We start from the raw sequence: 14,247 nt of genomic DNA on the forward strand, positions 1-14,247 counted from the left end.
TGCCACAGCACCTGAGGCTTGAAGTTTCCTCCTTTCTGCTTCCACTGTGCCTTGGGCCTGACATATATACCTCCGCAGGCTTGACGACGCTCCGCTCCCCGCTCCATCCTGCCCCCTTGATCCACAGTCTCGACCATTTCGCTACGAACACGACCACACGACCCCGACTGAGAAGAGAGGAGGGACCAACCGAGCTCCGTTTAATCTACGAGCTCTGCAAGGGCACCTCACACCCTCCGACCTAGCATGGCCTCCAGCTCCTGCGCCCCTTCCGCTACGCAGTAGCACAAATGGACCTCGAAGCCACGCTCGATGCACTCCCCTTCCTCGACAACCAAGCGTGTGCCGCAATTCGCGCATTGCGACCCGCGGGGAAGTGTCTTGTGTTCATCCAGGAGGTGAGCCACTCCCTTCGTCTGTGTCTGCGTCCATGCGTTCAACGCGGTGTCCAGGCCGTGGTCTCGCCCTGCTCCACTCGGCCCTCCTCCCGTGGCTCACGTCGCACTCTGACGCGAAATCGAAGCCAGACTACGAGTGCCATCGCGCCCCGCACGCCACCGCCAGCGCGACCACAAAGCTCATCATCGCCGCCGTCGGCCATCCCTCCGGCCCTCCAATCACGAGCTCGGATACACGCCGAGCATGTGCGCCCCAGTCTTCCCCAATGCCGCGCACCCCGACCGCACGCGTCTACCGGTGAAGCCCACCACCTCCGCTTTGGTCACGGCGCCAACCACCGACATCGCGGCCTCACTTCCTCCGCGGCCGCGTCCTGGAGCCAGAGCGGGCTCCCCGTCGTTTCCGTACCAGAACTGCTACAATTGGCACGGGCGCGATGCGCAGCTCTGCGTTCGTGCGCGAGCCGGACCGAGCGGAGCTGGGGGCGGTCGGGGGCGGAGCAACGGGAGTGGCGGTTGAGCGTGGAGGAGTACGTGGAGATGCAGATGGGCTTCGCTGGGGATTGCGCGCGCGTGCGCGCCGCGAAGGCGCGGTCGCGCGCGCACACGCTGCAGGCCGCGCTGGCGAAGTACCACTTGGCCAGCGGGGCGCGGACGATGGGCGGCCTCGAGGACGAGGAACTGGAGCGTCTGTGGGTGGAAGCGGACATCCGCTACGGCCACGGGGACGAAGAGCAGGAGAACGCGTGGCACGCGGCGGGCTGGCAGACCATCGGCGCAGGTGCCCGCGCGCTCTCGGGAAGCCCTTCCACCTCGGAGGACACCCACGTTGGGTCGCGTGGTGCCGCGCTCGACTCTGGGCGCACTACCGCCGTCGGGACCCCGACATTCAAATTCGACAAGGCTTCTTCCTCTGGCGCGGATGCCGACGCCGACGCCGACGCGAACGTACACGCTGACGTCGACTATGCCGCGTTCGTGGGCTTCGGCGCTCACCTCGCCTCACGCCCGACTTCGACCTCGACGCATTCGACGCCCCAGCGTACGACTCCGTCTACACCCGCTCGGTCGCGGTATCGATGGCGCTGTCCGGCATCTCCGGCATCTCGCGGAATTCCGGCCTCTCAAGCTTTTCCGGCCTCTCGGGCGCGACGTCGATGTCGAGGCGGTTCCCGACGATCGCGACGATGCCCAGCATCCTCGGCGCGCACTCGGACGACTGCGAGCCGGTCGTCACCTGTGGCTCGATTTGCCCGCGCACTTTGCGCGGGACGAGGACGTGCCGAGCCCGGTCGAGTTCTTGCGGTACTGCAGGGATATTCAGAGGTGAGCATTCCTGGTCCTGCTATGTAGAGTATAGCATACTGACGGGCGGTACAGGATCGTGAAGGACTGCAAGCGAGGCAGTCCGCGGCACGGGGGCCCAGCGTGCTCGCCGCCACCACGGCCGCCTTCGCACCGCCATGTCCGGTCACGGTCCTACTCGGTGCAGGAGGCGCCGCGGGGCCGCGGCCTCGCGGTTGGCGACCTGACGCGTACGTTTTGGGCTTGACGCTCTAGCGCCGCCGGGCTCACGTCCTGCCTTCCTATCTCCAGGTTCCTCGTCCACGGCGCGGAGGGCGCTGAGCTCGTGCTCTGCAACCTCGTGTGACTGAGCATGGCTGCTGCACGAACTTTCACGAACTCTGTCTTGAGCCTAGAGTCTTTGTAGTCTAGCAGAAGGAAGGGCTTAACATATGATGTATATAATAAGCATAGGAGGCTTGGGGTGGATACTTGGACTGAGGTCACTGCCGATTGGGCCGTGCGCAAGGACGAGGTTCACGGATGAGATCCGACACGATCTGTGGCTCGGAAAGAGGCATGCATAGGTCGCTAGCGCCTTATAAGCGCACCATCTCACCGAAAGGTATGTCCTGGGAGCAATGACGAGATCCGCGGCGGGCCTTTTCATGCGCCGCCATAGATCTTTCGGCCGCCACGGGCTGGGAATGTGAACGTCGTCTGCTGTGGATGATGTTAGTCGGCTCGACACACCCGGCCCGGCACCGTCTGCGTATGGCATGGTGAGTCGGTGCGCTTGTGGACCCGGGGGCATCAAAGTCATTGCAGACTGATGACGGATGAGGAGCGGAACAGACTAACTGGGCGGAGAACGCGATCGAACGCGCGCTAGCGTCTATACCTGAACGAACGATATCGGCATCAACTCGAAACGGAAGAGAGGAGCGAGCGCACGCTTTCGAAGCTCTTCCGCTCTAGCCTTGTAGAGGGTCGGGATAGTAAGGGCTCTTATATGTCGCAACCACGACTCTCGCTCCTCGGAGGTCCACCGTGCTGAGAGGACAGCTGCCGCACAGGACTATCGATCATCTCCAACCGCCCCTCGTCCGTGTCGACACTACTTGACACCGCAAGTGTCGGATCCCCCGGGGACGCGCGCATCGTGTCCGCGACAGCCACGCGTAATCGGATTTAGGGGTATGTACATACACGTGAAAGCGGTTCTTTCCGCGTCAGGTCTCCCACCGAGCCTCGTTGATGAGCTGCTCGGCGTGAGCAAAGCGAGGCTTCACGACGTAGTCATGAGGAGGGGGATGCCTAAGGCCAGGTCCAGCTCCAGTCAGCAAGCCGAGAGCCGACCAGAAACGCGGGACTTACATTATGACGCCGATCGTCGCGGTGTCGTGCACGAGCTCGAGGGGAGCCCCGTCGGCGTCGACGGGCGGCGCATGCTGAACGCGTGGAGGATCGAGGCGACGTAGATGAACAGGAACGCCTCCGCGAAGTGCAGCCCGGGGCAGATCCTGGGCGAGCGTCAGCGGTCGGCGGGAAACGCGAGCGGGCACGCGTACCTGCGACCGAAGCCGAACGCCCACTCGGACGGGCCGGGCTTGCTGGGGTCCAGTGGCCGTGCGCGTCGAGGAACCGCTCCGGGAGGAACGCGTCCGGGTCGGGGTACAGCTCGGGGTCGCGCGCGATGGCCCTGAATACACGCGTCTCCATGAGTGAAGCGGTCGAGGAAGGCGGTGGATGAAGACGGCCCACCAAACGTTCACCGCCACGGCGGTGCCGCCGGGGATCAGGTAGCCGTTGTATATGTCGTCCTCCATGACCGCGTGGGGCAGGGCGATGGGCGTGATGACGTGCCATCTCATCAGCTCCTTGAGGAGCGCGCCGAGGTACGGTAGGGACTCTCTGTCGGAGAAGTCGGGCAGACGATCCGCTCCGATGACGCGATCGAGCTCCTCTTGGCCTTTCGTTGAACGTCGGGGTACATCGCCATGGCAGGAAGAAGGCTTGCATCGCAGCATTGCTCTGAGGTAATGGGCACGGTGAGTTTGATGAAGGAGTCGACTAACGGTACTCACAGTATCCGAGCCAGCTGCACGATCAATACGTCAGGACAAACGGATAAGCAGATGGTCGGGGACGTACCCGCATAGATGGTGATCGTAAGATCGCCGATGAAAGACTTCAGATCGCGCTCGCCTGCTCGTTCCAAGTCGTACTTGCTAGCGTCGTCGAGCAAACGAGAGACGAAAGACTCTCTGGCGGCGCCCAAGTCCTGCGAGGAACGTCAGTATCGACGGCATCAGACGGACACGTCGGTCGTCGCACTCACGATTCCTTCCACGGCATATTATACAGCGTGCTGAGGGACGTCTCGAAGTGCGCCGCAGCCTCGCGGGCCATCGCCTTGAAGCCTCCGCCAGGAAACCACGAGGGAGGTAGAGCAGGCTCGGGATCGCTTCGACGGGAAAGCGGCCAGGAACGGAGATCGCTTCGCCGGTCTCCGAGATGCGTTCGACCATGTCGAAGTACTTGTCGTTCTCCTCGGTCATGTCGATGCCGTACGCGACCCGCATCAGATTTGAGGCGATCGAGCTGTGAAGCGATAAGAAGGGGCCTGTTCACGGATCGCCCACCAGAGTGCGGGCGCGGGCGGAGTCCTGTGACGTACAATTTCAGACGGGCAGCGATATCGTGGTGAGAGTTGAGGAGGGCGAGCAAGAAGCGCCGAGCCGAGTTCAGTTGGACGGGTTGGAACTGGGAGACTACGTCGACGTTGAAAGCCTCGTGGAAAACGCGGCGGTGGAGGCGCCAACGTTCGCCGTAGCAGCGAACGGCAAACATTCTGTCGAACTTTGTTCTGGGGGTGTGATGTGATGAGAAAGGGTTGGATGCCAAAGGAAGAGAAAACCCACAGCTCTGCCATGACAGAGCAAGGGCGATCCGAATAGTTCGCAGATCGCTTTTCGAGCAGGTCCGGGCGACTTTCTGCGAGCCGATGACAAGCATGGACTTTCCGAGGGCGTTCAGATAGACGAGGTCGCCTGGGATGAGAGTCATCACCGCTGTGCTCGGCGGACGGCTAGAGGGCGACATACCGTACTTCTGCGTCATCTTCCAGAACTCAAGGCCTAGGTGATGACGGGGCACGTCGAGAGCATTTCCCAAAATCGGCAAGGGTGGAGGACCTGGAGGTAGGCGACGACGCTTTTGTGCTTGAGACTGCCAGAAGATGACGACAAGGACGGAGGCGGCTGCGGTCCATGCCCAAGGAGAGGACCCATCGAGGAACATGACAGTGGGACTGGATTGGCGGGCTCTTCTGCGTCGTGCTCGGGGTCATATGCGACCCCTCGAGCGCCCAATAGAAGGGTCGAACTCACCACTGTCACAGACTGACATCGGAAAGAGCCTCATCGGCAGATTCCAAGCATGGGTTCTACTAGGACGATTAGCGGAATCTCAGATCTCAGCCATGGCACCTCAGTCCGGAGCACGCACAACGCCGCCGGGGAAACGAGAGAGGAATTCGCACCGAAAGAATGCCCGAGGCCTTGAGGCAAGAAAAACCACTTTGCCTGAGAAGGACGACCGCGTGGTGCTGGTGGAGAATGCATTACGTCATCAAATGGCACCGGCGGTTCGACCCCCCGAACTGCCAGCCGCTCGCCACCGAAGATACGGAACGGTATACGTAGCATCAGCGTCGCGGAGGACAGAGACCAGAGTCAGAGATGAGATTAGGTGCGTTCATGGCGTTCCGTCGTCCCAAATGACCCTCGTTGACGGCCCCGTCCACAACCGCCTGAAGACGGACACCAATCCAAGTCTGGACGGCGCCGCTGCCGTTGGCCAAGCCTCGCTCCGTTCTGACCCAGACACTCGGGCGGAACTACTGATGACACTGACTAGCGGTGTCGCCGGAGAATGTATGTACGATTCTCGTCCGGCTCTTTACACTGAAGGCACAAGTCATCCGTCTACAGCCTACTTCCCCCGGTTGCGTCGAGTCGCCACGGGCGTTCGTGGACTTTCGTCGGACCTGACGGAGCCTAGTTCATACCCATTGTGGATATGTGATATGAAATTCGTGATTATTTCTTCCAGGAAAAAATACCACGCCCGGACGGTACCGACGAAGAAGCGAGAGAGACGTACGTGCACTGCAATTCCTGTGGAGGCGCACCATGTTGAAGCTGTGTGTACTCGTAGGATTATCCGAGATTCGCTCTCGCGCCGTCACAGCCAATGCTCCAGCGCTCCCAATGATTCGATTAGATTGACATAAGTGCAGTCGGAACTCAGGGCCAGACGGGGAGTGGGTGACAAAACAGGCTGCATATGTAGCCCCGGACGTTACACCAATCCTTCTTGCTGTCTTCGCACGAACTCCTTTTAAAGTGGAACATATCGTTGAGACGACCAGTGGTATTAAAATGAGGTCTAAACTCACTACGGCGTGAAGAGATCGTTGCTTTCTCGCATCCGGGCACCTCCTGGGACACTCCACCATCTGCTTGCGTTCCACGTTCTGGGCGGCAGTCAACGCCGGGTGCGGTCGCCGTTTGCGATGACGAAACGGACATCGTGGGTACGGGCAGCGTGGATCCCTCATCGAGGGCCTCGTGATAAGCATGCTGAACAGGAAGCACACTAACGGCCTGAGTTTGGACCACGGCATCGCCGCTCAGGTCCTTACTATACACAGTATAGCTGCGACTGTACGACTGCTCAATAATCCTGTCAGGAGGCATGAGAGTAGTGTCATGGCAAGATCGAATTGGGCCCACTTTCGTATCTCGTCTATCTCCTCGTATATGCCTCTGGGGTCGGGGATGTTCTCGGCCGTCAGGTATTCGGCCAACTCGTAGCGTAGATCCATGATGGGGATCATCTCATCAGGTTCGTCTGAATACGCAGAGCGCAGAATGTCGCTCCCCTCGCTGCTCGAGGTCATTGAAGAGCCGTCGCAATCTTCCACGTAATCTGAAGGATCATCCCCGCGTCAGCATTTATTTACCCGGGATGCAATAGTAGGGGGTTCGAGGCACCTTCTGCAATCAGATGATGAGCTTTTCACGGCGCACGCGAACAGTATATCGCGGCTCACCAAGCGGTATGCCGGCCTTCAGTGCCTTCTCTTTGCGCAGCCGTAGCACGTAGAGCTCGTCTTGCCGTGGACGGTCTGCGTCCCAGTAGTCGCAGAGCTTCATCTGGGCAGCACCCTTGAGGCAAAATCCTGTCTCGTCGTCCCAACCACTCTCGCGTGGGAGCACACGGATGTCTATCTCGTCATGCGGCCAGCGGAAGCAGCCCGGGAACGGGAACGGGCTGGGGTGCGTCACAAGGGGCGTCCGTCCCGTCGGATGCGAGTCGTTGGGCAGCACTGGGGCGCACATCTGCGGCTCGAAGCATTCCTCCTCGTCGAACGGGGGAAGGGTGTTTCCGAGCATGGCGATCTCGTACTTGAACCATCGCATCCACGGGAACGGAATGTTGATGCACTGTGAAAACGTCAGTTTTTATTGTGATATAGATATGCAAGCACGAACGGCGGTGATGAAGCGAGGTATGTCTTCGGGCGCATTGCTTGGGCGGCCGTCAGTGCGAAGGATCTCGGAGATGTTGAACCATTGCGGCCGGATCTAGTTGTACGGCAACGTACATACAGGTGAAGGGGCCCAGGCCGTCTGAGAGGGGGGAGATACGGTCATTTCTTCCATAGAGTGAGTGGAGGGATAGCGGAGGTGGAGGGGCTGACAGTGGCACGCGCGGGGAGCCTAAATCAATTGCGTTTTGCACATGAGGTTCAAGGATGACAAAAAACTTGTGTCTTGTACCCCTTCAGGTGGTTCAGGCCCCGCCATTGGCTGTTGTAGGCAACGCATCCTTTTGTTCTGCCATGTACTTGGCGCTGACGCCGGCGTCGACACAGGCAGATCAAAAGAAGACGCACCTTCCCGGTAACAGCGCTCAGAGCTTTGGCCCTGCGCATTCCCACTCGCGACCACGGTAGCATCGTTGTGAAGGTGTAACAACAGGGCTGCGGCGGGGCACTGCGGACAAAGGCAACCAAGGAGTAGTTCGCAGTATAGTGTTACACATAACTACAACGCTTTACATCAATTAGCTCAATCGAAGATGTCGAAGGTAAGCCGAGGTTCACCTTATATGATGCGTTCCTGTTATTCAGCCATACGATCGGTCTGACTGTACCCGCGTGAAACGAACATCTTGCGACCCTGTTGAGCGGCGCATAACGAGCGGCCCGCGGACGAGAGCAGTAGGTCCAAGGTGAGGCTGTCACCTCCAATGATGACGATCTGCCCAAACATATCTGGGAGACTTTCTTTGAATCGGATACAATACATCGTTACAGATAAGTACACCGCTCGCCGGTCATACAGGCGCCACAGTCCACGCTCACGCGATCTTGACCTGGTTGGTCGTGTTCGCCTCCTCCGGCTCGCTGAAGATGTTGATGTCCCAGAAGACGGGGTAAGTCGTCTTGATGTTGTACCGCCGGCGCTTCTTGCGCCCGAGCTCGCACAGCGCCGCGTAGTCCTCGTCCGAGAGCTCGACCTGCTGGAAGTTCGACTCGATGCGCGCTGTCGCGAACGCACGGCGTCAGCCCGGAATCGACGCCCGGAGACGGACGAAAGGACACGCACAGGGGGTGACGCTCTTCGGGATGATCGAGTACCCGCGCTTCGCGCCCCACGCGACGAGCACCTGCGCCGGGGTCGCGCCGACCTTGGCAGCAATCGCCTTCACCTCGGGGTACTCCGTGAGCATGGGCTCACCAGCCACTGAAAGCGCGTGCGCGTCAGCACAGAACGCTGAAAAACATGGCACCACAGCACGTACTGTTGTTCCCGAGCGGGCTGTACGCGGTCAGGTGGATCTTGTTCTCCTTGCAGTACGCGACGAGGTCATCCTGGAGCAGGAGCGGGTGCGCCTCGATCTGGTTCACGGCCGGCCAGACGCCGGTGGCCTCGACGATGCCGCGGATGTGGGGGATCGCGAAGTTGGAGACGCCGATCGCCTTGACCTTGCCGGTGCTCTTGAGGGCGATCATTGCCTTCCAGGTGTCGACGAGGCTCGTGTCGAGGTCGAGCTGGACCCAGCCGGGCTTCGCGCTGTCCTCGGGCTCGAGGTTGGTGTTGAACGGCACGGGCGGGAACGCGACGGGCCAGTGGACGACTGCGCGCGGGGCGCGGGTGAGCACGCGACGCGCATACACGGAGGGAAAAGAGGGAGGACGCACGGTAGAGGTCGACGTAGTCGAGGCCGAGCTGCTTGAGGGACTCGTCGAGCTCCTTCTCGACCTCCTCGGGCTTGTGTGAGGTGTTCCAGAGCTTGGTGGTGACGAAGATGTCCTCGCGCTTGACGACGGAGGGGATGACCTTTTGAACGCGGCGCCGACCTCGTCCTGGTTCTGGTAGATCATCGCGCAGTCGATGTGCCGGTAGCCGGCGTGGATCGCGACCTCGACCTGCGCGTGCGCCGTCAGTCCTGCCCCGCTCGAGCATATCCCAGCCACCTCGAAGACCCCGCACGTGAGAAGAGAAAAAGACGCACCGCGTTTTCTACCTCCTTCGGCTTCGACAGCCAGGTCCCTAGTCCAATCTGCGGGATGGCCAGCGGGGCGTCTGTGTAGCTGAAGGGGATCACCTTGCCGAACGACATCGTGGGGAGACGGTGGGTAAGAGCGATGGAAGGGGGTGATAGCGACGATGCGCGCGATGCGCCCGCCCTTTATACCACCGCCGCGGATTCTGAGCCCGCCAACGCCCCATAGCCCCGTGGATCGAGCGGCCCGCCGGACCGAGAGACGGTCGGAACACCGCGCGCGTCGCCTGACCTGCTCGCCGATGGACGCTTTCACTAGTGCTGGCCTGTGCTGGCTGGGATTGTGTGTGCCCTGGATCGCTGCGAGCAGCTGATGCGGGCCCAGAGCTTGTTCAGGGACTGTCGGCGCAGAACGAGCAAGTCAATTCGCGGAGCATGCTCTTGAGGACACCAGAGCTCGTCTCGGATTCCTTGCAACGCCATCCATCGATGCAATACCTTGCGGGGCCGTCCGGACCGCCCGGCTGCCGTTTGACGCGTCGGGGTGGAAAAACCCACAGGCGGAAGAGAACAAACGAAATTGCAGAGGAATGACAATGAAGTCGATGCAGCTACACAAAATCCTGGAGGAGATCAGTAAAGCTTTAAACAGTCGACAGCGACTTATCATACCGAACTAGTTATCCATCGCACTATCCTCCTCCTCGTCATTGTCCTCCTCTTCGCCGTCGCCCTCCGCGTCTTCCTCCATGGCAAAGAAGTCGTCGTCCACAACACCTCCACCCTGGGCCGCCTTGTGAGGTTCGACCGCCTTGCCCTTTTTCCCAGCCCCTTCGAAGACGCCAAAGTACCCACCGCAGTCTTCTCCCCACTCCTTTCCCCCTTCTCCAGCTCGACCTCTGGTTCCCAGCTCAGCTCTCCCCCGTCCATCCTCGCCCGCATTTCCCGCCTAATCTCCTCCCTCTGCGCATCCGTCTTGCTCTTCTCCTCCCACCCTCCTGCGCCCCCTCCCCATCCGTCTTGCCCTTCCGCGCCTCCGGAGGGAACAACGAGATGTACTTGCGCGTCTTCGGGAAGTGCAGCACGTAGCTGAGGTCCACCCTCAGCCCCGCCAGCTCCTCCTCGACCCTCTTCCGCTCCTTGCGCTCCTTCTTCCCCCCTCCCCTCGAGCTCCGCCAGCCGCCGCTTCGCCTGCCCGATCTTCCGGACGACCTTCTGGCGCTCGAAGAACCGGACGTGGTGGTACCGCGTCGCCATCGTGCGCTCCACCCGCGCCCGCTCCGCGCGGCGAGCTCCGCCTCGAGCCCGCGCAGCCGCCGCTGCGTCCGCACGCGCACGTCCGCGGCGAGCCCGTCGCGCGCGAGCAGCCGCCGCGTCTGGCGCAGCGCCGCCTTGATCTTCTGCACGCCCGGCGCGGCGGACGAGCCGGCGCCGTCCGTGGCGGGGGGAGGGTGCTGCTTGTGCTGGGGTCGGCCGTGTTTGTCGGTTTGGTGCGATTTTTTCGAGCTGGGGTGGGGAGTTGGGTGGAGGGCCCGGCGGCGCACTTTTGTGTGGGGGAGCCATTGAGAGGTGGGGACGCTGGAGAGTGTCTCAGAAGAGAGAGTGGTGGTCGGGAGAAGAGTGCGACGCGGGTTTGGTTGTGCGTCGAGAAAACAGATGGACGGGCGTTAAATTGCCACCCCGTTGTTTTCGGAGCCTCCGATTACTCTGAGGCCTTGAAGCTTGTGGCCTGAAGTTTACATTCCCGCTCGGCACCGATATCAACACAACCATCATGCGCTCAGGTGCACGGGATCGATCACGACCAGATACTGAAGTAGGGTCAATGCCACTCTGGCGGAACGTGTGTATTATACATTCGTGACATGAACACCATGGGTCACGGTAAGGATAAAACGTGCATTGCGGGTATGATAATTGGACAGGAATGATGCATCAAGTATCATAGCAAGCTGTATGGATATCTAAGTGGGAGGAGGAGCGACGCGGCTGGATGCAAGCGCACCAATGGTGGGGACGATTGCAGGAAGGGCAGTGAGGCTACCCCACACGGTCAGAGAAATCCATATTGAACAAGGAGCGAGAAGGATTTTGCTTGGTACGATCGTCCTTGAGCATGCTGAGGAACATTCAAACTCACAACTCCATACTGAGAGATGAGACATGGACATACCGGGCATCCACTCGAGCATCTTCGCCTTCCACTCCAAGGACGGCTTGCGGAGTCTTGGCCTCGATGACCTATGCCACCGCAAATCGACCCTGCCCTCCTGCATGACAACTCAAGCGAACACTCACGTAGTGGTTGTCGCAGTGGGGACAGTACTCGTCGCTCTCATCGTACTCCTCCATGTTTTTACGGAACGCCTTCTTGCACTTCTTGCACAGGAAAGCCATCTCGTTGACCTTCGCCAGCCGGTGGTCCTGCGTCTCTGCGTGACACTCTGCACAGTCAAACCATTGCTTGCAACATGGGGCACGAATCGCGACCTGGACGTTGAGGATGTGTTTGCTGCGGCGCGTCATCCACTTGCCAATCAAGTCAAGCAATGGCGGCGGCGCTGACGACTCACCACATGTCGGAAGTGAGGACTGAGTACCGAATGGGGGCACGGGCAGAAGATTCAAGAGACTGAGAGGAAACAGTCCGAGGGCGCGGAGCACAGTCTCGGAGCTACGGCCACGGTTGAGATCGGCCAGATCATGAAGCGCCTGGACTCCGAGACTCGAGCCGGCCGCCTGAGGCCGCCTCTCGCCCGTATGCGACGCCTTCCTCCTCCTCGATCGCGTCGATGTCTGCCACAGATGCGACTCGCGCGCTATCCCCCAGACACGAGCGGCGCACCAGGAGACCGCTAGTGCCGGAGAGAGAGTGAGCGTCGCACATCGCCTCACATGGCCCGTTCGACACCCCGGCGTCCATCACTCCGAGTCGCTCGGTGACTTCTGCCCGCATTTCTTGCCTTCCGCCCTCTTCCTCCTCACCTCCGCCTCCGCCTCGCGTCCCCGCCATCCCCTCCGCCTCCTCTGCTGAGACTCGCGCGCGTTGATGGCAGCTGCGACATGCACCCCCCTCCCCACCGAGACGCTTTTTAGCGTCTTCACAACGACAGTCGACTCGACCTCTACCACCGAGGTCCCGACGACCATCCCCCCGACTCTTACAACGCTCACTACCTCCATTTGCACTAGTCTTTTTATTGGCATCGACCTTAATACCACCTGCGTCGGATTCCAAACGAGTAGTTCTCTCTCAACGGTTGTCGGTGAGTCTTCTCATCTTGTATGCGGTTGTCTTTCGCATGCACGGAGGTTGCATCGCACCCTAGAAGATGTGAGATGGTGTTCCTGGGCATCGGCTTGCTTAATGATTTTGAATCGGGCGGTTCTCTAACGTTTAATATTCACGCAGAGGCAATCACGACCACAGTCGAAAGCTCGGTCATTATTCCGGTCACCTCGACCGGGTCCACACCGATCTCCACTCTTTTCTCCCCATGCCCTTCCACTGGCGGCGGCAATTCTACCACTTCTGTCTCCACCAGCACCACCACTTCCGGCGTTTCGACGTCTGTCTCCACCATCATCGGTTCATCTGCTACAACGCTCCCGAATGGACAAGTCTCGTACTTCACGTTCACCTCCACCGAGACCAAGATTCTCTCCCCAACGATTGGTGCAAATAGCAATAGCAATAACGACAGCTCAACCGTACCTCTTGGACCCGTCATTGGAGGCGCGCTCGGAGGATTTGTCGGCTTGATCGTGTTGGCTGTGTTGTTCTGGTATTGCTGGTGCGTGACACGACTATTGCCGTCGCGGTCTCATTGCCTGACGTCCGATCCTATAACTTGCCAGGCGTCGCAAAGACGGGATCCGGCAGCTGTGGAACAAGGAGCACATGCCCAACTTCGAGCCATCGACGCACGCCTCGTGGATACACCGCTCGGAAATGAACTACCCCGCGCCAGGTCCCGAGCCAAAGCCGTACATGTACGGTCTGGTCGGTGGCAAGACGTCCACCCCCTCCCGCTCCTCCTCTCCGAATGGCTCCCCGGTCCCCACGCGCCCGCAGTCCATTGCGCACCCGACCAACCTGGGCCTCCCCGCCGGCCAGCTGACGCCTGGGTCGTACGCGCCCGGCTACGGAGGCTCCAACCACGGGCACACGACCACCCCAGGGCACTCCCCCAGTCCGTACGCCACCGCGTTCCCTCCCCAAGGCAGCCAGCCGCCCACCCCCGGCATGCACAACGTCCCTGGGCCTGGCCCCATGGGCTTCGCACAAGCGCAGATACAACCGCTTCCGTCCGCGTACATCACTCCCCTCCCACCATCTCCCCTACCCGCTCCTGCTCCTGCTCCTGCCCAGCCTCAGCCTCAGCCTCAGCCTCAGCCCACCCTTGCAGCCCCCGCACCTCCCGCCCCCGCGAAGACGTCGGCACGACGCGAGGTGACCTCGGTCGGAACCGCTGTCAGCTACCCGACTCCGGTCCCCCTACGGTCGGAGGATCTGCGCGAGGCCGAGTCGGACGACGAGGGCGACGGGAGCTCGGTGCCGTACCGACCGCCGCGGCTGTCGCTGCGGCTCGCGAACTGGAACCCGGACACGGACGGGGAGCTGTTCCCGCGCGCGAGCGGCGAGGACGACCGGCGGGGCGTGGTGCGGCAGCGGCGCGGGACGCAGGACGACAAGACTTGAGGGCCCGAGAGGAGAGACGTTGCTCGGGGTTCGGCAGCTTTATGTTATTACGCGTTGACTTTTGAGAGACGCTTGGTGGCGCTCGCGCATCGTATCTCTGGCTTCCCGTGCTCTATGTTGCATGTGTACGGTATGTGCTTTCCGCAAGTCGTTATCACTGCATTTGGCCTTTGGTGTCACGAAGAACTTGCTGCGTCGGCAGTTCCTGCGTGCAGTCGCTCCGATCACGCACAGGCGAGTGCGAGTGCAGCGCTCCTGCGTTAGTCTGCCAGGTTAGGGCCC

General features: G+C 60.7%; 6 protein-coding genes across 6 annotated transcripts; 2 read left to right on the top strand and 4 right to left on the bottom strand.

The window, feature by feature from the left end:
* Positions 1-290: 290 nt before the first annotated feature.
* BXZ73DRAFT_100549 (uncharacterized protein) lies at positions 291-2,053 on the top strand (the record flags this gene model as incomplete). The annotated part of the gene is made up of 7 exons (XM_048014610.1): positions 291-398; positions 453-458; positions 524-644; positions 703-1,372; positions 1,440-1,724; positions 1,779-1,933; positions 1,995-2,053. The coding sequence occupies 7 exons, from the start codon at positions 291-293 to the stop codon at positions 2,051-2,053; spliced, it is 1,404 nt and encodes a 467-aa protein (XP_047878780.1).
* Positions 2,054-3,060: 1,007 nt separating this feature from the next.
* On the bottom strand, positions 3,061-4,985 carry BXZ73DRAFT_89523 (cytochrome P450 98A3; the record flags this gene model as incomplete). Its single annotated transcript, XM_048025314.1, has 11 exons — positions 3,061-3,205; positions 3,254-3,295; positions 3,328-3,384; positions 3,447-3,697; positions 3,799-3,966; positions 4,024-4,028; positions 4,063-4,286; positions 4,363-4,551; positions 4,607-4,653; positions 4,677-4,735; positions 4,790-4,985. 11 exons carry the CDS (start codon positions 4,983-4,985, stop codon positions 3,061-3,063), a joined length of 1,383 nt encoding a protein of 460 aa, XP_047878781.1.
* A 1,158-nt stretch (positions 4,986-6,143) lies between these two features.
* Positions 6,144-7,414, bottom strand: BXZ73DRAFT_100551 (uncharacterized protein; the record flags this gene model as incomplete). Its single annotated transcript, XM_048014611.1, has 6 exons — positions 6,144-6,222; positions 6,276-6,431; positions 6,482-6,677; positions 6,802-7,195; positions 7,244-7,306; positions 7,361-7,414. The coding sequence occupies 6 exons, from the start codon at positions 7,412-7,414 to the stop codon at positions 6,144-6,146; spliced, it is 942 nt and encodes a 313-aa protein (XP_047878782.1).
* Positions 7,415-8,114: 700 nt separating this feature from the next.
* On the bottom strand, positions 8,115-9,380 carry BXZ73DRAFT_89524 (Aldo/keto reductase; the record flags this gene model as incomplete). Its single annotated transcript, XM_048025315.1, has 6 exons — positions 8,115-8,299; positions 8,363-8,500; positions 8,559-8,894; positions 8,959-9,097; positions 9,118-9,186; positions 9,273-9,380. 6 exons carry the CDS (start codon positions 9,378-9,380, stop codon positions 8,115-8,117), a joined length of 975 nt encoding a protein of 324 aa, XP_047878783.1.
* A 1,923-nt stretch (positions 9,381-11,303) lies between these two features.
* Positions 11,304-12,328, bottom strand: BXZ73DRAFT_89525 (uncharacterized protein; the record flags this gene model as incomplete). Its single annotated transcript, XM_048025316.1, has 4 exons — positions 11,304-11,382; positions 11,437-11,504; positions 11,562-11,775; positions 12,324-12,328. The coding sequence occupies 4 exons, from the start codon at positions 12,326-12,328 to the stop codon at positions 11,304-11,306; spliced, it is 366 nt and encodes a 121-aa protein (XP_047878784.1).
* A 274-nt stretch (positions 12,329-12,602) lies between these two features.
* Positions 12,603-13,965, top strand: BXZ73DRAFT_76867 (uncharacterized protein; the record flags this gene model as incomplete). Its single annotated transcript, XM_048022524.1, has 2 exons — positions 12,603-13,057; positions 13,122-13,965. The coding sequence occupies 2 exons, from the start codon at positions 12,603-12,605 to the stop codon at positions 13,963-13,965; spliced, it is 1,299 nt and encodes a 432-aa protein (XP_047878785.1).
* Positions 13,966-14,247: the final 282 nt, after the last annotated feature.

Source organism: Epithele typhae (genome assembly GCF_022376455.1).
Source record: "Epithele typhae strain CBS 203.58 chromosome Unknown BXZ73scaffold_18, whole genome shotgun sequence".
Classification (NCBI taxonomy): domain Eukaryota; kingdom Fungi; phylum Basidiomycota; class Agaricomycetes; order Polyporales; family Epitheliaceae; genus Epithele; species Epithele typhae.